Genomic DNA, 11,653 nt, shown 5'->3' on the forward strand with positions numbered 1-11,653 from the left:
AAGATATGGATACGGACGAACATCATACGCCAATTGTTATAGAGTGCACAATTCGTTTCAGTGAAAGTTTCAGAAGCACTGGATACGAGTACTACCTGCAGTCGCAGATGTTCTGAAAACATAGGCTCTCGAAGTAACTTCATTCATTTTCGAAAAAAAAAAAGGAAAAGAGAAGAAGACAACCTCATTGTCTTTGATAATAATTTGTAAGAAACTAGAGTTGAGAAGTATACTTTAGGACATTTCATCCGAGCAAATACATCGACAAGGTTCTAACAAGTTTAGCACCACCCATATCAGACACATCCGCGGCCCTCGCCGTTGCATTCTTCATCGCTCGCATGTCAGTGTCAGTGTCACCGATTGTGCTTATCGGCGAATCCAGAAAAAAGAACACGGTCACAGATAGGACGGCGACACAAAACCCATTCACGATAATAACAATGCGATCTTTATCTCTGCAGGCGCGCAGCAGCAAAAGTGGGGGACCCAACTCCGAGCCCCGCGTAGCCGCACACGGCGCTTTCTTGGTCGGGCCCGGCAGCCCACGCGCGCCGGTGGGTATGCCACCCAGCGCCAACGCCGGCTCACGTGCTCGACTAGGGCCGCCGCACTCCCTGCCAATCCGGCGGCCTCCCTCTGTCTCTAGGTGACTACTGCAGAGTCCGAAACATCAGCGCCTCTCCAAATCGGGACTCCATTCAATTATGCGGCATCAGAAATCGAAGATTCGGAATCCCAATCAGGCCGGAGGCCGGAGCCCGGAGCTGAGCATGTGCGGATGTGCCTGTCCAGGTCCAGGATACACCCGATTCATCGTTGGAGACGACAGAATAGCAAGATGATTAACCAAATTATTATTATTATCCTGCTGCGCGCCTACAACCAATAGCAGGACTACACCACAAGCGATACAACAACATTCAGCAACAACTTAACCTCAGGTACCAACAAAGACACCGGAGTATGTTACATCCACAGTCTCCATCCATGGCGGGCATTGTTTGCCCTCGTGGAGAACAGAACTTATTCAGTCATGAGATGTCGAGCTCATCATCTGCGGAACTACAGTGGTGTGGAACTGGTCAAGATTTTTGTACCGACTACGATCTCTTCTGGTCAGCTGTGCTGTGCTCAATTGCGTCTCTAGCCTCATGCCGCTCCGAGTCACTCCTGTTACCAGTAGCTCCGTGCGAAGTGCTGTTGTTAAGTTCAAAACCTGCAGTGAGCAAAGGAAATGGTCAGATAATAAAGCAATCGATTCTGCAGTCCTGTCACAAGTTTCAGAAATCGTAATAAACATCCATGCTGATGCATGACAAGCAAACCAAGCAAAGGAAATGGTCAGATAATAAAGCAATCGATTCTGCAGTCCTGTCACAAGTTTCAGAAATCGTAATAAACATCCATGCTGATCCATGACAAGCAAACCTATCAGGAAATTTGTGCATCTAAATACATTAATATTCATGCCCCATCGGGCCGCAAAGAAAGTTTAAATCCGTTGATACTATACCTAAATAAACCTACAGCTGAACAATCAAACAAATATTTCCATGTGCCGGAAACTAATAACTACAAGATCCCAGTGGATGATAGCATTACTACCGGATCCACTTATTTATGTGAAAGAACATTAGGCAGACTGATTTAAGACATAGAAACTTCAGGTTCAAGAAAGGGCAACTGATACAGAAAAGAAGCTCAAATGACATTTTTTTTTTGTGGCCTGGAAGGATTAATCATGCTTAAATTTTCATTCAACTAAGCTGACCAAGAAAGCAGCAACTCCTGATTGTGGCTGCAGATATGCGTAAGATTTGGTTGTGCTAATGTGAGAACATTACGCCACCACAGAGGAAATTTAACATAAAGCCACCAATGTACATAGTACAAACCCCATAAATCAACACCTGACATACAATAAATGGTGAATACAACCTACTGCCATCATCGCACAAGTAAACCTGAATAACTCTAATGCAGGAAGAAGTCATAACATCACTGTAACTGTAATTTATGATAGAGGAATAAAAGTGATACACCGCATAAACCTGAATTGTTTATCTACAGAGAGTATAAGAGGTTTGGTTCCCGAGCAAGATTATTTTACCCTACTAGCACAAGCTCCAAGAAACTTGCTTGACCAGGAGAGCCATTTTGGCTCACCGCTGGTAGCAAGCTGAAACGTTGGAAATTCTTGCTAGCACGAGAACTGAGACAAAGCTAGCCAAACATCCAAGTGCTGCAGCAGCAGCATCAAATCCTTGCTCAGCAAGGGTAGGCAAGGTTTGGTTGAAGAACCAAATGCACCCTAAAGTTCCCAAATTTGGACTAGCATGCTCGAAACCTTCTAAGAAAGTTTCCTTATGGAATAAAAGGAATGAGCCCCTCCTTCCTTCATTTTTGATAACATTCCGTAAAAAGGGGGATGTAGATTACTCACAGCAGCAGTATTATGGAAGTAATGCTGGCATAAGAACATAAAATAAGTTCATTGTATTTTTACTTGCGAGCTGAAAAGGTAAGTTTCAACAGAATGTGGATAATCACAACAGAAGCTTTTAAAAGGTAAGTCTAACTAGTAGCCACAGAAAATAGAGATCCAATCAAGCTAGGCGAAAAACTAATCAATTGGGATGCCAAAGATAACTTGTGCTCGTGACATGTGTTCATAATGCATGGATCTTAGTGAAGCCAGCATGTGACCTATACCTAGAAATAAAGAAATCAATTGTTGAGCAACTGCAGAACCACTAGAACATGGTATATAAATTTTAATTTTGATCAAGTGGTGATGCATTTTAAGTAATCATTCTGCAGACAATTTCAGACCTCGCTTGTTTCCAAGAAGCAATTATCAAAAACTAGTATGTTCAAAGACTAGCAAGAGAATATCTGGGCCAAGAAATTCATGACTGTTCACACGGAATTAGCAAAGCAAACATATCATGCCTGAATTAGCATAAGTAGAACACCATGTGATTTTAATCTACAGAGGTTGGATCATGCAAATAAATATTGTTAAAAATATTATTAGGAATGGCATCAGTAACATCATAAGAAAAAGTGAAGGAAATTTACTACCTTTCGACCTACTCGGCATCGGTAAGCATACTTGGAGCTCGGACCATATGGTGGACAAGGTGCTGCATCCCTGGCTTCAATTCCTTGTTGCAGAAGTCCTCGTACTCTTCATTATCCCCTGCCTTCTTTTTTACCTCCACCATTACAAGGGGAGGTGTGAGTTCAAATATCTCCGCGCCAATTGTTAATGGCCCCTTAACTCCTTCCCTTGTACCCTCCAGGCAGATCCGCCAGTCCTTCCTCCGCAACTTGAAACTCTTCAGCTTTGCAATGTCCTCCAATTTCGTTATGATATCCGACATGGGCTCAGCCGAGATGAACCTCACTTCATCCCCTTTCTCCTCAAATAACCCTGATAAGTTAAATCCCCTTGAGAATGATATGATATCGAACGCATTAAGGCTTGCTGGACGTGGGAGCGAGCCACGGGGCCTTTGGCTCTCATTAGATAACACTGAAGCAGGGCAGGATGAGATTGACGAGTCTGAGTCCGACCCTGATTCATCACCATCAACCTTTGGCGGAGGTAGAGGCGGTGGTGGAGGTGGCAATGGTGGAGGAACAGGACCAGCAGGTCCCATATCCAACAGGCCATCCTCATCATCCATAACGTTATGCAGCTGGTCATCCTCGATATAGAACTTGACAGGCTTGAATCCTTTCTTGAACCAGCGCGACTCCATGATCTCCGGCAAAGTGATCCGAGTGTTGGGGTTAGTGTCAAGAATGCGCGTCAGCAAGCTGGTAAGGTCTTTGGAGAACCACCTCGCACAGCGGAACTCGCCCTTGTAAATCTTCTTGTACATGGCCATGATGTTCTTGTCATGGAAAGGGAGATACCCGGCCATGAGCACAAAGAGGATGACACCGCACGACCACACGTCGGCCTTGGCGCCGTCGTACCCGCGGCGGCCGAGCACTTCGGGTGCCACATAGGCCGGCGTGCCGCAGAAGGTGTGGAGCAGGCCGTCGGGATGGAACTGGTCGGCGACGGCGGAAAGTCCAAAGTCGGATACCTTGAGGTTCCCGCGGTCGTCGACGAGGAGGTTCTCGGGCTTGAGGTCCCGATGGAAGACGCCGCGGGCGTGGCAGAACCCCACGGCGGAGACGAGCTGCTGGAAGTAGCGGCGCGCGGTGTCCTCCCTGAGTCGGCCCTTGGAGACGCGGGAGAAGAGCTCGCCGCCGCGGACGAGCTCCATGACGAAGTAGATCTTAGTCTTCGTGGCCATAACCTCGAACAGGTGCACGATGTTCGGGTGGCGCACGCGGCGTAGCACGGCGATCTCGCGCTTGATGTGCGGGACGAGCCCGCTCTTCACGGCCTTCTCCTTGTCGAGCACCTTGATGGCAACGTTGTCCCCCGTGCCGACGTGCCGCGCGTAGTACACCTTCGCGAAGGTGCCGTGCCCCAGGAGGCGCCCCAGCTCGTACTTCCCCATCAGCAGCCCCCCGGCGGCGCCCGCCCCACCCGCTCCTCGCTTGGCCGCGGCGACGGCGGCGGCGGACGAGGCCGGGCGCCCCGTCTTAGGCGGCGTGTCCGACTGCGGCGGCGGCGTGACGGCGGCCATCGGACGGTGGGGAAACGAGCGCGGGGATTAGGTAGTGCGGCCGGCAGCTTGCGACAACAATTCTGTGCAGCTGCGCTGCTCTGCTCTGTCTTCCCCTCTCTCTCTCCCTCGCGCAGTCTGTCGCGCTCTTAACTGTCTCCCGCAACGGTGACGCAAAATACAATAGGCATTCATTCTCTAAGGAAACGCTGCGGCCAAAAAAATTAATATTTAGGGCATGTTTAGTTCCAAAAATTTTCACCCCAAAGTATCACATCGAATCTTGCGGCACATAAAGTACTAAATGTAGACGAAAAAAACTAATTGCACAGTTAGGTGAGAAATCACGAGACGAAACTTTCAAACCTAATTAGTCCATAATTAGATACTAATTACCAAATACAAACGAAAGTGTTACAGTAGCCAAACCCAAAAAAAATTGGAAACTAAACGCGCCCTTAATTTTGGTTTTCTTCAACAAAAAGACTTAAAACACCATCTTTTTTTAGGTTATGCCTGTCTTGACACCTAAAATGGATCTTCTATATATGTACTTCGTTGGAGACTACAGATACTGTGTTGGAGACATATTTTGAGTTTAGATTCGGGTCTCCTGTTGGAGATAGTCTTAGGCTATCTGCAAGAAGAACACCCAAAATACAAGATTCGTTCATCCTGTAGGTAGCGCTATAGGCAAATGGTTCAATAACTATTCGGCATCTTCTTCAACAACAAGATCCAAAATGAGAATCATTTCTACAAATGGGTTTCTAGGAGAGAGGATGTTCATATTTAGGTTGTGCCTCTCAGACAACCCAAAATAGGCCTCCTGTATAAATACTCTGTTGGAGACTGATTTTGAGTCTCTTTCTATCCATTCTAGATTTGGGTGTTCATATAGTTTCCTTGTTGGAGACATTCTTAGACTATCTCCAACAACCGCGACCTAAAATACAAGACATATTCGTTCTTTGGATAACGCTACAGGCAAATGGTTCGATACATATTTTTGTTCTTCTCCAACAACAAGACTCAAAAGACAACCCTTTCTACAAATGGATCTTCAGGAGAGAAGATACTCAGATCTGGGTTATGCCTCTCCTGACACATAAAATAGGTTTTCCGTATAGGTATTTTATTAAAGGCTATAGATAATATGCTGAAGACTCAGTTTTAAATTTGAGTTCTACAGTAGTTCTCGTGTTGGAGACAGACTTGCAACCCTCCCCTTGGGTGGGCAGATTTTTCGTCTGCTCGTTTCGTTTGTGTATCGTAGTTTTTCTCCGGAGTCCGGTGTGTGTGGGTGCTTTTGCTTTATGCCCTCGCCGTTTCCGTGTTTTGCTGAGCTGGGTCCATGTCGGCCGTGGGTGCTTCTTGTTGTACCGTTTTTTTCTGTTGGTTGAATTGCCCTAGTTTAGGCATCGTGATGCGTGTGATTGCGTTGGTTGGTTTTTTCTCGGTTGCATTGTTTGTTTGTTTTTTGCGATAGTTTTTTTCACTCTGTCTACACGAGGTTTGAGTGTTTTGGGAGAAACACTCGTTTTTTTAAGTGCCCATCTTCCTCTCACCAACTACTCCGCTGAGGCCGCGCTAGAGTCTCACCGGAGCTCCGCGGCCGCGGGTTTTTCGGTAGCATTGGATTGGTTGTTTTTTTAGTCTGTCAGTTAGAGTGTTTTAGGGAGGAACACTCGATTTTGTTTGTACTGTTCATCTTCCTCATCATCCTCATTGTCGCCCACCACCCTGCGGCGGTGCTAAGGTTTCGTCGGAGCTCTGCGGCTGGCAGCTGCGGCCTCCTTCTCCCATCCTCTTTCTTCCGCGGCGAGCTCCAGCCATGGGCGCCCCCGCCCCTAACCTGGCCCGCTTGCCTCCACCGCCGCTAGGGCCCCTAACCGCCCGAAAGTTATCCACACCGCCTGTCCGGCCTACCTCCCAGGAGCTCCCGTTCTAAGGCTGCCGGACTTGGAGAAGATGAACAGGAGAGGTCGGATCTGCAGGTGTCAGCGGTGGATCTGATGGCTAGGAAAGAATCGAATGCGGACAACGCGTGAAACACTCAGTGCCATATAGCTTTACCTTTTTTGGGTAAAGAGAGAGCTGAAGAAACTCAATAAGGTGAGTATACTCAATTCGCGTTGTTTGATTCTTTTTTTTTTAATAAAACTTTTTTATCTGTCCATTTGTTTTCAAGCTTTAGCCTTTTATCTATCTAATAATGTTGATGTTCGGCTGATTCAATGAACAGTGGATTTCGACTGGTTTTGAATGATTGAATAGTATTCTGTGAGAGAGAATAAGCTGAAACAAGGCAGCAGTAGACTAGCCGAACACCCTGAATACTTCTATCAAAGCAATGCACTATATATTGGAATAAAATCATATGCCATATTCGATGCAATGCTAGCATACTGATTTATTTTCGCTCGCTAAAGCAAAGTTGACTAAGCAGCAAAACCGGTGCCGCTCTTCGTCTACGTGAACATGAACACTCCATTTCTTATTCACGTTTCTGAGAAGGCCGGTGCCGTTCGCCCAGTTCGCTTGAGCTACATTTTAGTCAATATTTCTCTCACAATATTTCAGAATAAGCATCAGCATAAACTAAATCTCAGCATAAACGAACAGGGTATTGTTTCGGGAACCCCTTTCCAGGCTATTACTCCATCGGTCCATCCCTAACAGCATGTGCATGCTAGTTGTATCCTGTATCACACATGGTGCTCACACATCACGCGCTGCAGCCCCGTTGCTAGGTTGACGCCTTGAGCACCTTGACGCACGCGTCAGGTGGTGTAGTGTAACCGTGTAATAATCCAGCACTTTTCCATGGTTAAGCAAACGAAAATTGTACAACTGCCGCCACATTATTAAGGGTTTTTTTAGTATGCAGTATATCGGGGCTGGGTGCGGTGGCCACACCGCGGTATGCGTGGAGCGGCGGCAGTGGTCGAGCTGGCGAGCGAGCGGACAGGTGTAGCGTCTCGAGCGACCGATACAGGGGCAGTCATCGGGGAGGCCGGTGCGGTCCTCGCGCGCAGCTGGGATTCTTCTCCTACCACCCAGATATGGGGCCATGGCTTAAATAAATGGGGCCATGGCTTAAATAAATGGGGCCATGGCTTAAATAAATGGCAAGGGCGTCGCCTAGCGTCCTGCGGCGTGGCGCCACACCGGGAACCTGGGGGAAGGCGCGTGACCGCGAGGGAGACGCCGGCGCCGGGGTCGCCTTGGTGACTGGTGAAGTCGTGAACGGACGACCGACCATGCGAGCTCGTACGTTCGCGTGGGGGGCTGGTGCCTGAGAGAGGGGGGTGATCCCCGCTGACGTACGGAAGTGGAAACACACCACGAAACCGTGTGCTCGCAGAGTCGCAGTGGCAGCTCACAGCCACAGCCTACGGGCAGACGTGACGACGTGAGACTGAGACACCACACCGCATCCGCATCCGCATCCGCATCCGCATCCCATCGTTTTGTACGACGTCACTTGTTCAGTGACCAGTTTCAGGATGGGCGAAACTCCGATCTACGGCGTGGCTCTATGAGTTACAGTACTATTATGATCATGGAACACTTCGAGTGAACCTCAACGGAAAAAAAACACCAGGGTCTGTTCATCTACTTTTATTTCAGTTTATTCTTTTTCACAGAAATACTATTAAATCAGCCGAAATCGACCGAAATACCACCGGCAAAAAAAAATATCTCTGACCAGTGACCACCATCACCGGTAGTACTGGTTTGCGTGCTACGTGTCCCTGCGAACTTTAGCTGCAGGAGAACAGCGATGTTTTCCAGCCGTCCACGCAACAAGTCAAACACACGCCGCGGGCCGCGCGTGTCATTGTCACCACGCCACTATCCCTCGCACCGCTCAGTGCCGTGACTAAACAAAAGCATGGAGTGTTCATGATATTTTTTTTATGGAACAAGTGTTCATGAGATACGCAATTCGGATGGTGCTATGCACAGTAGATTTCGAATGGTTCTAGATGATTCAATAGTGTTTTAGGAGAGAAAATAAACTAAAACAACCTGAAACACGCCAGGAAGTGACCAGCCGAACGCCCTGAACGAAAGGAGACGGACGCCAGAACCGGGCTACGGAAAACGAAAGGCTCGGCATCTCACGAGGTCACAAGCACAAACGGCCGGTCTATCTCCGGCGCAGGCGTCGCGGTCGAACCTTGGCGTCCGCGACGGGATGAGCGCGCATCGGGGAATTTCTCTCCATGTTTGCAGGATGCGTGGACAAACCTCGCCTAATAATGCGAAAGAAAAGGAAACCGGGAGTGCCTGGCAACTGTTCGTACTACTTTGTAGCTGCTCCGAAGGGAAGCTTTGCGGAGCCACAGGTTTGTTTGCCCGTTCAGAAGTGCTCGTGTGAAATTCACCTATTATGGAAAGCCCACATGACTGATCGCGGAGATGCTGCACTAGTGTACTCTCGCTAGCTTGTCCCAGATTTTGTCGTGCTCGTGCTGCAATCGCTAAATTTGATTTCTTTTAGATAAAATGGCAATCGCTAAAATAGAGCAAACAGAAACGAACCCTTTCGTGCTGACGATGGATCGAGAGGCAATCGCTAAAATACAAGCTAACTAAAGTCTGTTAAAAAAACTAATAATTTGCTCATCGCTAATTAGTTTGGTTTTTAGCTTGCTTATATTTTTTAATTAGGCATAATTTTAAAAGGTAGGCCTGCATGTTACTTATTATGGTTACCAACTTACATGAGTCATCAACAATGTCTTAGACGGACAGACACGGGAGGAGCTTGCTGTATATATATAAGCAGTCCAACTTCCTGGGCTACTACAAGGCATGCAGTCCAACTTCCTGGGCTACTACAAGGCATCAAATGCTACACTGATACATCAACTTTGCCTGATCTTCCCACCCTTCTGCCAAGAAGGGCTGGAATTGGAGTCTTCATCATCAACACCCAGGTGCAACCGACTCAAACCATCTACATCAAGGCGGTGATGACAGAGTCAACATCTATCGTCGTGATGGCGAAAGATGTTGCTCTGGCGCTCTAGCAGCAATTATCACCGACCGCCTCAATCTGCAGGACATAAATTTTTATCAGTGAACAGCTTGTGCACTTCCTGAATGCCTCAGATCAAACCAATCCCCCGGATAGGAGGATCAAACACTTCGCTCGCCTTTTCAATAACTACACAAGACAAAGAGCCACAAGAGTTTCAAAGACCCGGAGGACTCAGAACCAAACGACAAACAGTCTAGCTAGACAGGCTCTTTCAGATTCTCATTTGCCTTTAAGTCTAGCTCGTGCTTGTTCGAACACAGCTCATGTTTCACAGTCCCCATTAACGGATGCGTTGCATCTGTACCCATGTACTCTGTAAGTTTGTTAACAGCTAGATGCCATTTGAAATAAAGCATGTCTGTCGTAAAAGACACTTACACGAGTCATTCTTAGTAACATGTTCAACAGTCATTCATAGATGGATTTTAAAAGGCGGACACGTATGGACGAGGTTAAGCAATTCAGAATACCTTAGAATCCAAGATAAATTTTAAACCTTCGACATTTTGTATTTCAAGACTAAGGGAGTAGAAATAATAAATAGTGCCATCTTATTTATTCTGGAGTTTTTTTAGCCATTATTTTAGTAATAGCCTGATTGAAAAGGCTTTTGCAAATCCAAGTTTTTGTGACCTTTCTCAGTGGAACTATTGTAAGGAGGCTCTGAAAGATATGTATGGCATTGAAACCCACCATATGGGAGTCACAAAAGGATATTCACTAATGGATGAGGGTATCACCGAATTTTTGGTAACTCTCGGTGGATTAATTGACTCTTTGTCTTACTGTTGCTTTATTCTTGTTGATTGCAAGTCTCTTGCGTGATAACTAATCCTTCTGTTTTGTTTACACTTCGTATTAGCTTTGTCCTAAGTTAAATATTTGTGTTTTTGACTATCCATTTTTAAAAAATTATATAGAGTCATGAAATAAGATATAATATATCCTTAGATTCACCATGAGAATTACTTTCATAATATATAAATTTATATGTTGTAAAAATATAAGTGTTTATTTAAATGGATGGTAAAAAATAGTACTATTTAATTTAGAACAAAACTAATGTGACATTTACAAAGAAATGAAGGGAGTATGAGTGAATCTATATCTATATCTCTTATAAAGATAAACCCCACCAGCAATTTATCTTGCCATGCAAAGTGTCCACATCAGCGTACATTAGAACATCCCACTAGCACATTCAACTATCTTGCCATATAAAGTGTTCACATCAGCATCCACTAACATATCCAACTAACACATGTCATTATGTCTTCATTCGAGCTATTCACATTAGCAAACCATATCATTTACTAATATATATTTAGGGCATGTTTGGCATAGCTCACAACAGCTCGTGAAGCTTCACAGGTGAAGTTGTTTTTCTTCTCCTCTCATAAGGGAATAGAATGGAAGAGAGCTAAAAAATAGCTTATCACAGCTTCATCCCACACAAGTGGGACCCACTGGGCCTAAAAAGACTGCAGGTGCCCTCTCTATTGCAAGTACCACGCGGGGATGCGCGGAGTTGGGGGCATGGCCGCCGTGGCGCAGCTCGTCGGGCACAGCCCACCGGGGGACGCAGCCGCCGAAGCGTGACGAGCTGGGGCGTCGCATGCGGGGGGCATAGCCGCCGGAGCACGTCTCGCTGGGGACGCACAGCCACACAGCCACGACCGTGTTTGGCACAGCTCGCCGGGGCCGAAGCACCGTCGCGGGGCTAGGGACGCGGATGCCATGGGGCACGTGAAAGCTCTAGTTTGTTTTTGGTGAATTGATGAAACCCTAAGTGATAACCTAGTTTATCAAGTGATCATGAGATAGGTAGCACATTCCAAGTGATGAAGCAAATGAAGACCATGACATGATGATGGTGATGCCATGGTGATGATCAAGCGCTTGGACTTGAAAAGAAGAAAGAGAAAAACAAAAGGCTCAAGGCAAAGGTATAAATGGTAGGAGCTAT

The 11,653-nt window shown here is 46.5% G+C and overlaps 1 protein-coding gene across 1 annotated transcript; it reads right to left on the reverse strand.

Annotated features, from left to right (window-relative positions):
* Positions 1-558: 558 nt before the first annotated feature.
* LOC136450590 (CBL-interacting protein kinase 19-like) lies at positions 559-4,783 on the reverse strand. Its single transcript, XM_066451097.1, has 2 exons — positions 3,088-4,783; positions 559-1,219 (listed from the first exon to the last, which is right to left on the reverse strand). The coding sequence occupies exon 1, from the start codon at positions 4,653-4,655 to the stop codon at positions 3,096-3,098; it is 1,560 nt and encodes a 519-aa protein (XP_066307194.1). The 5' UTR covers positions 4,656-4,783; the 3' UTR covers positions 559-1,219; positions 3,088-3,095.
* Positions 4,784-11,653: the final 6,870 nt, after the last annotated feature.

This window comes from Miscanthus floridulus, chromosome 5 (assembly GCF_019320115.1).
Source record: "Miscanthus floridulus cultivar M001 chromosome 5, ASM1932011v1, whole genome shotgun sequence".
NCBI lineage: Eukaryota > Viridiplantae > Streptophyta > Magnoliopsida > Poales > Poaceae > Miscanthus > Miscanthus floridulus.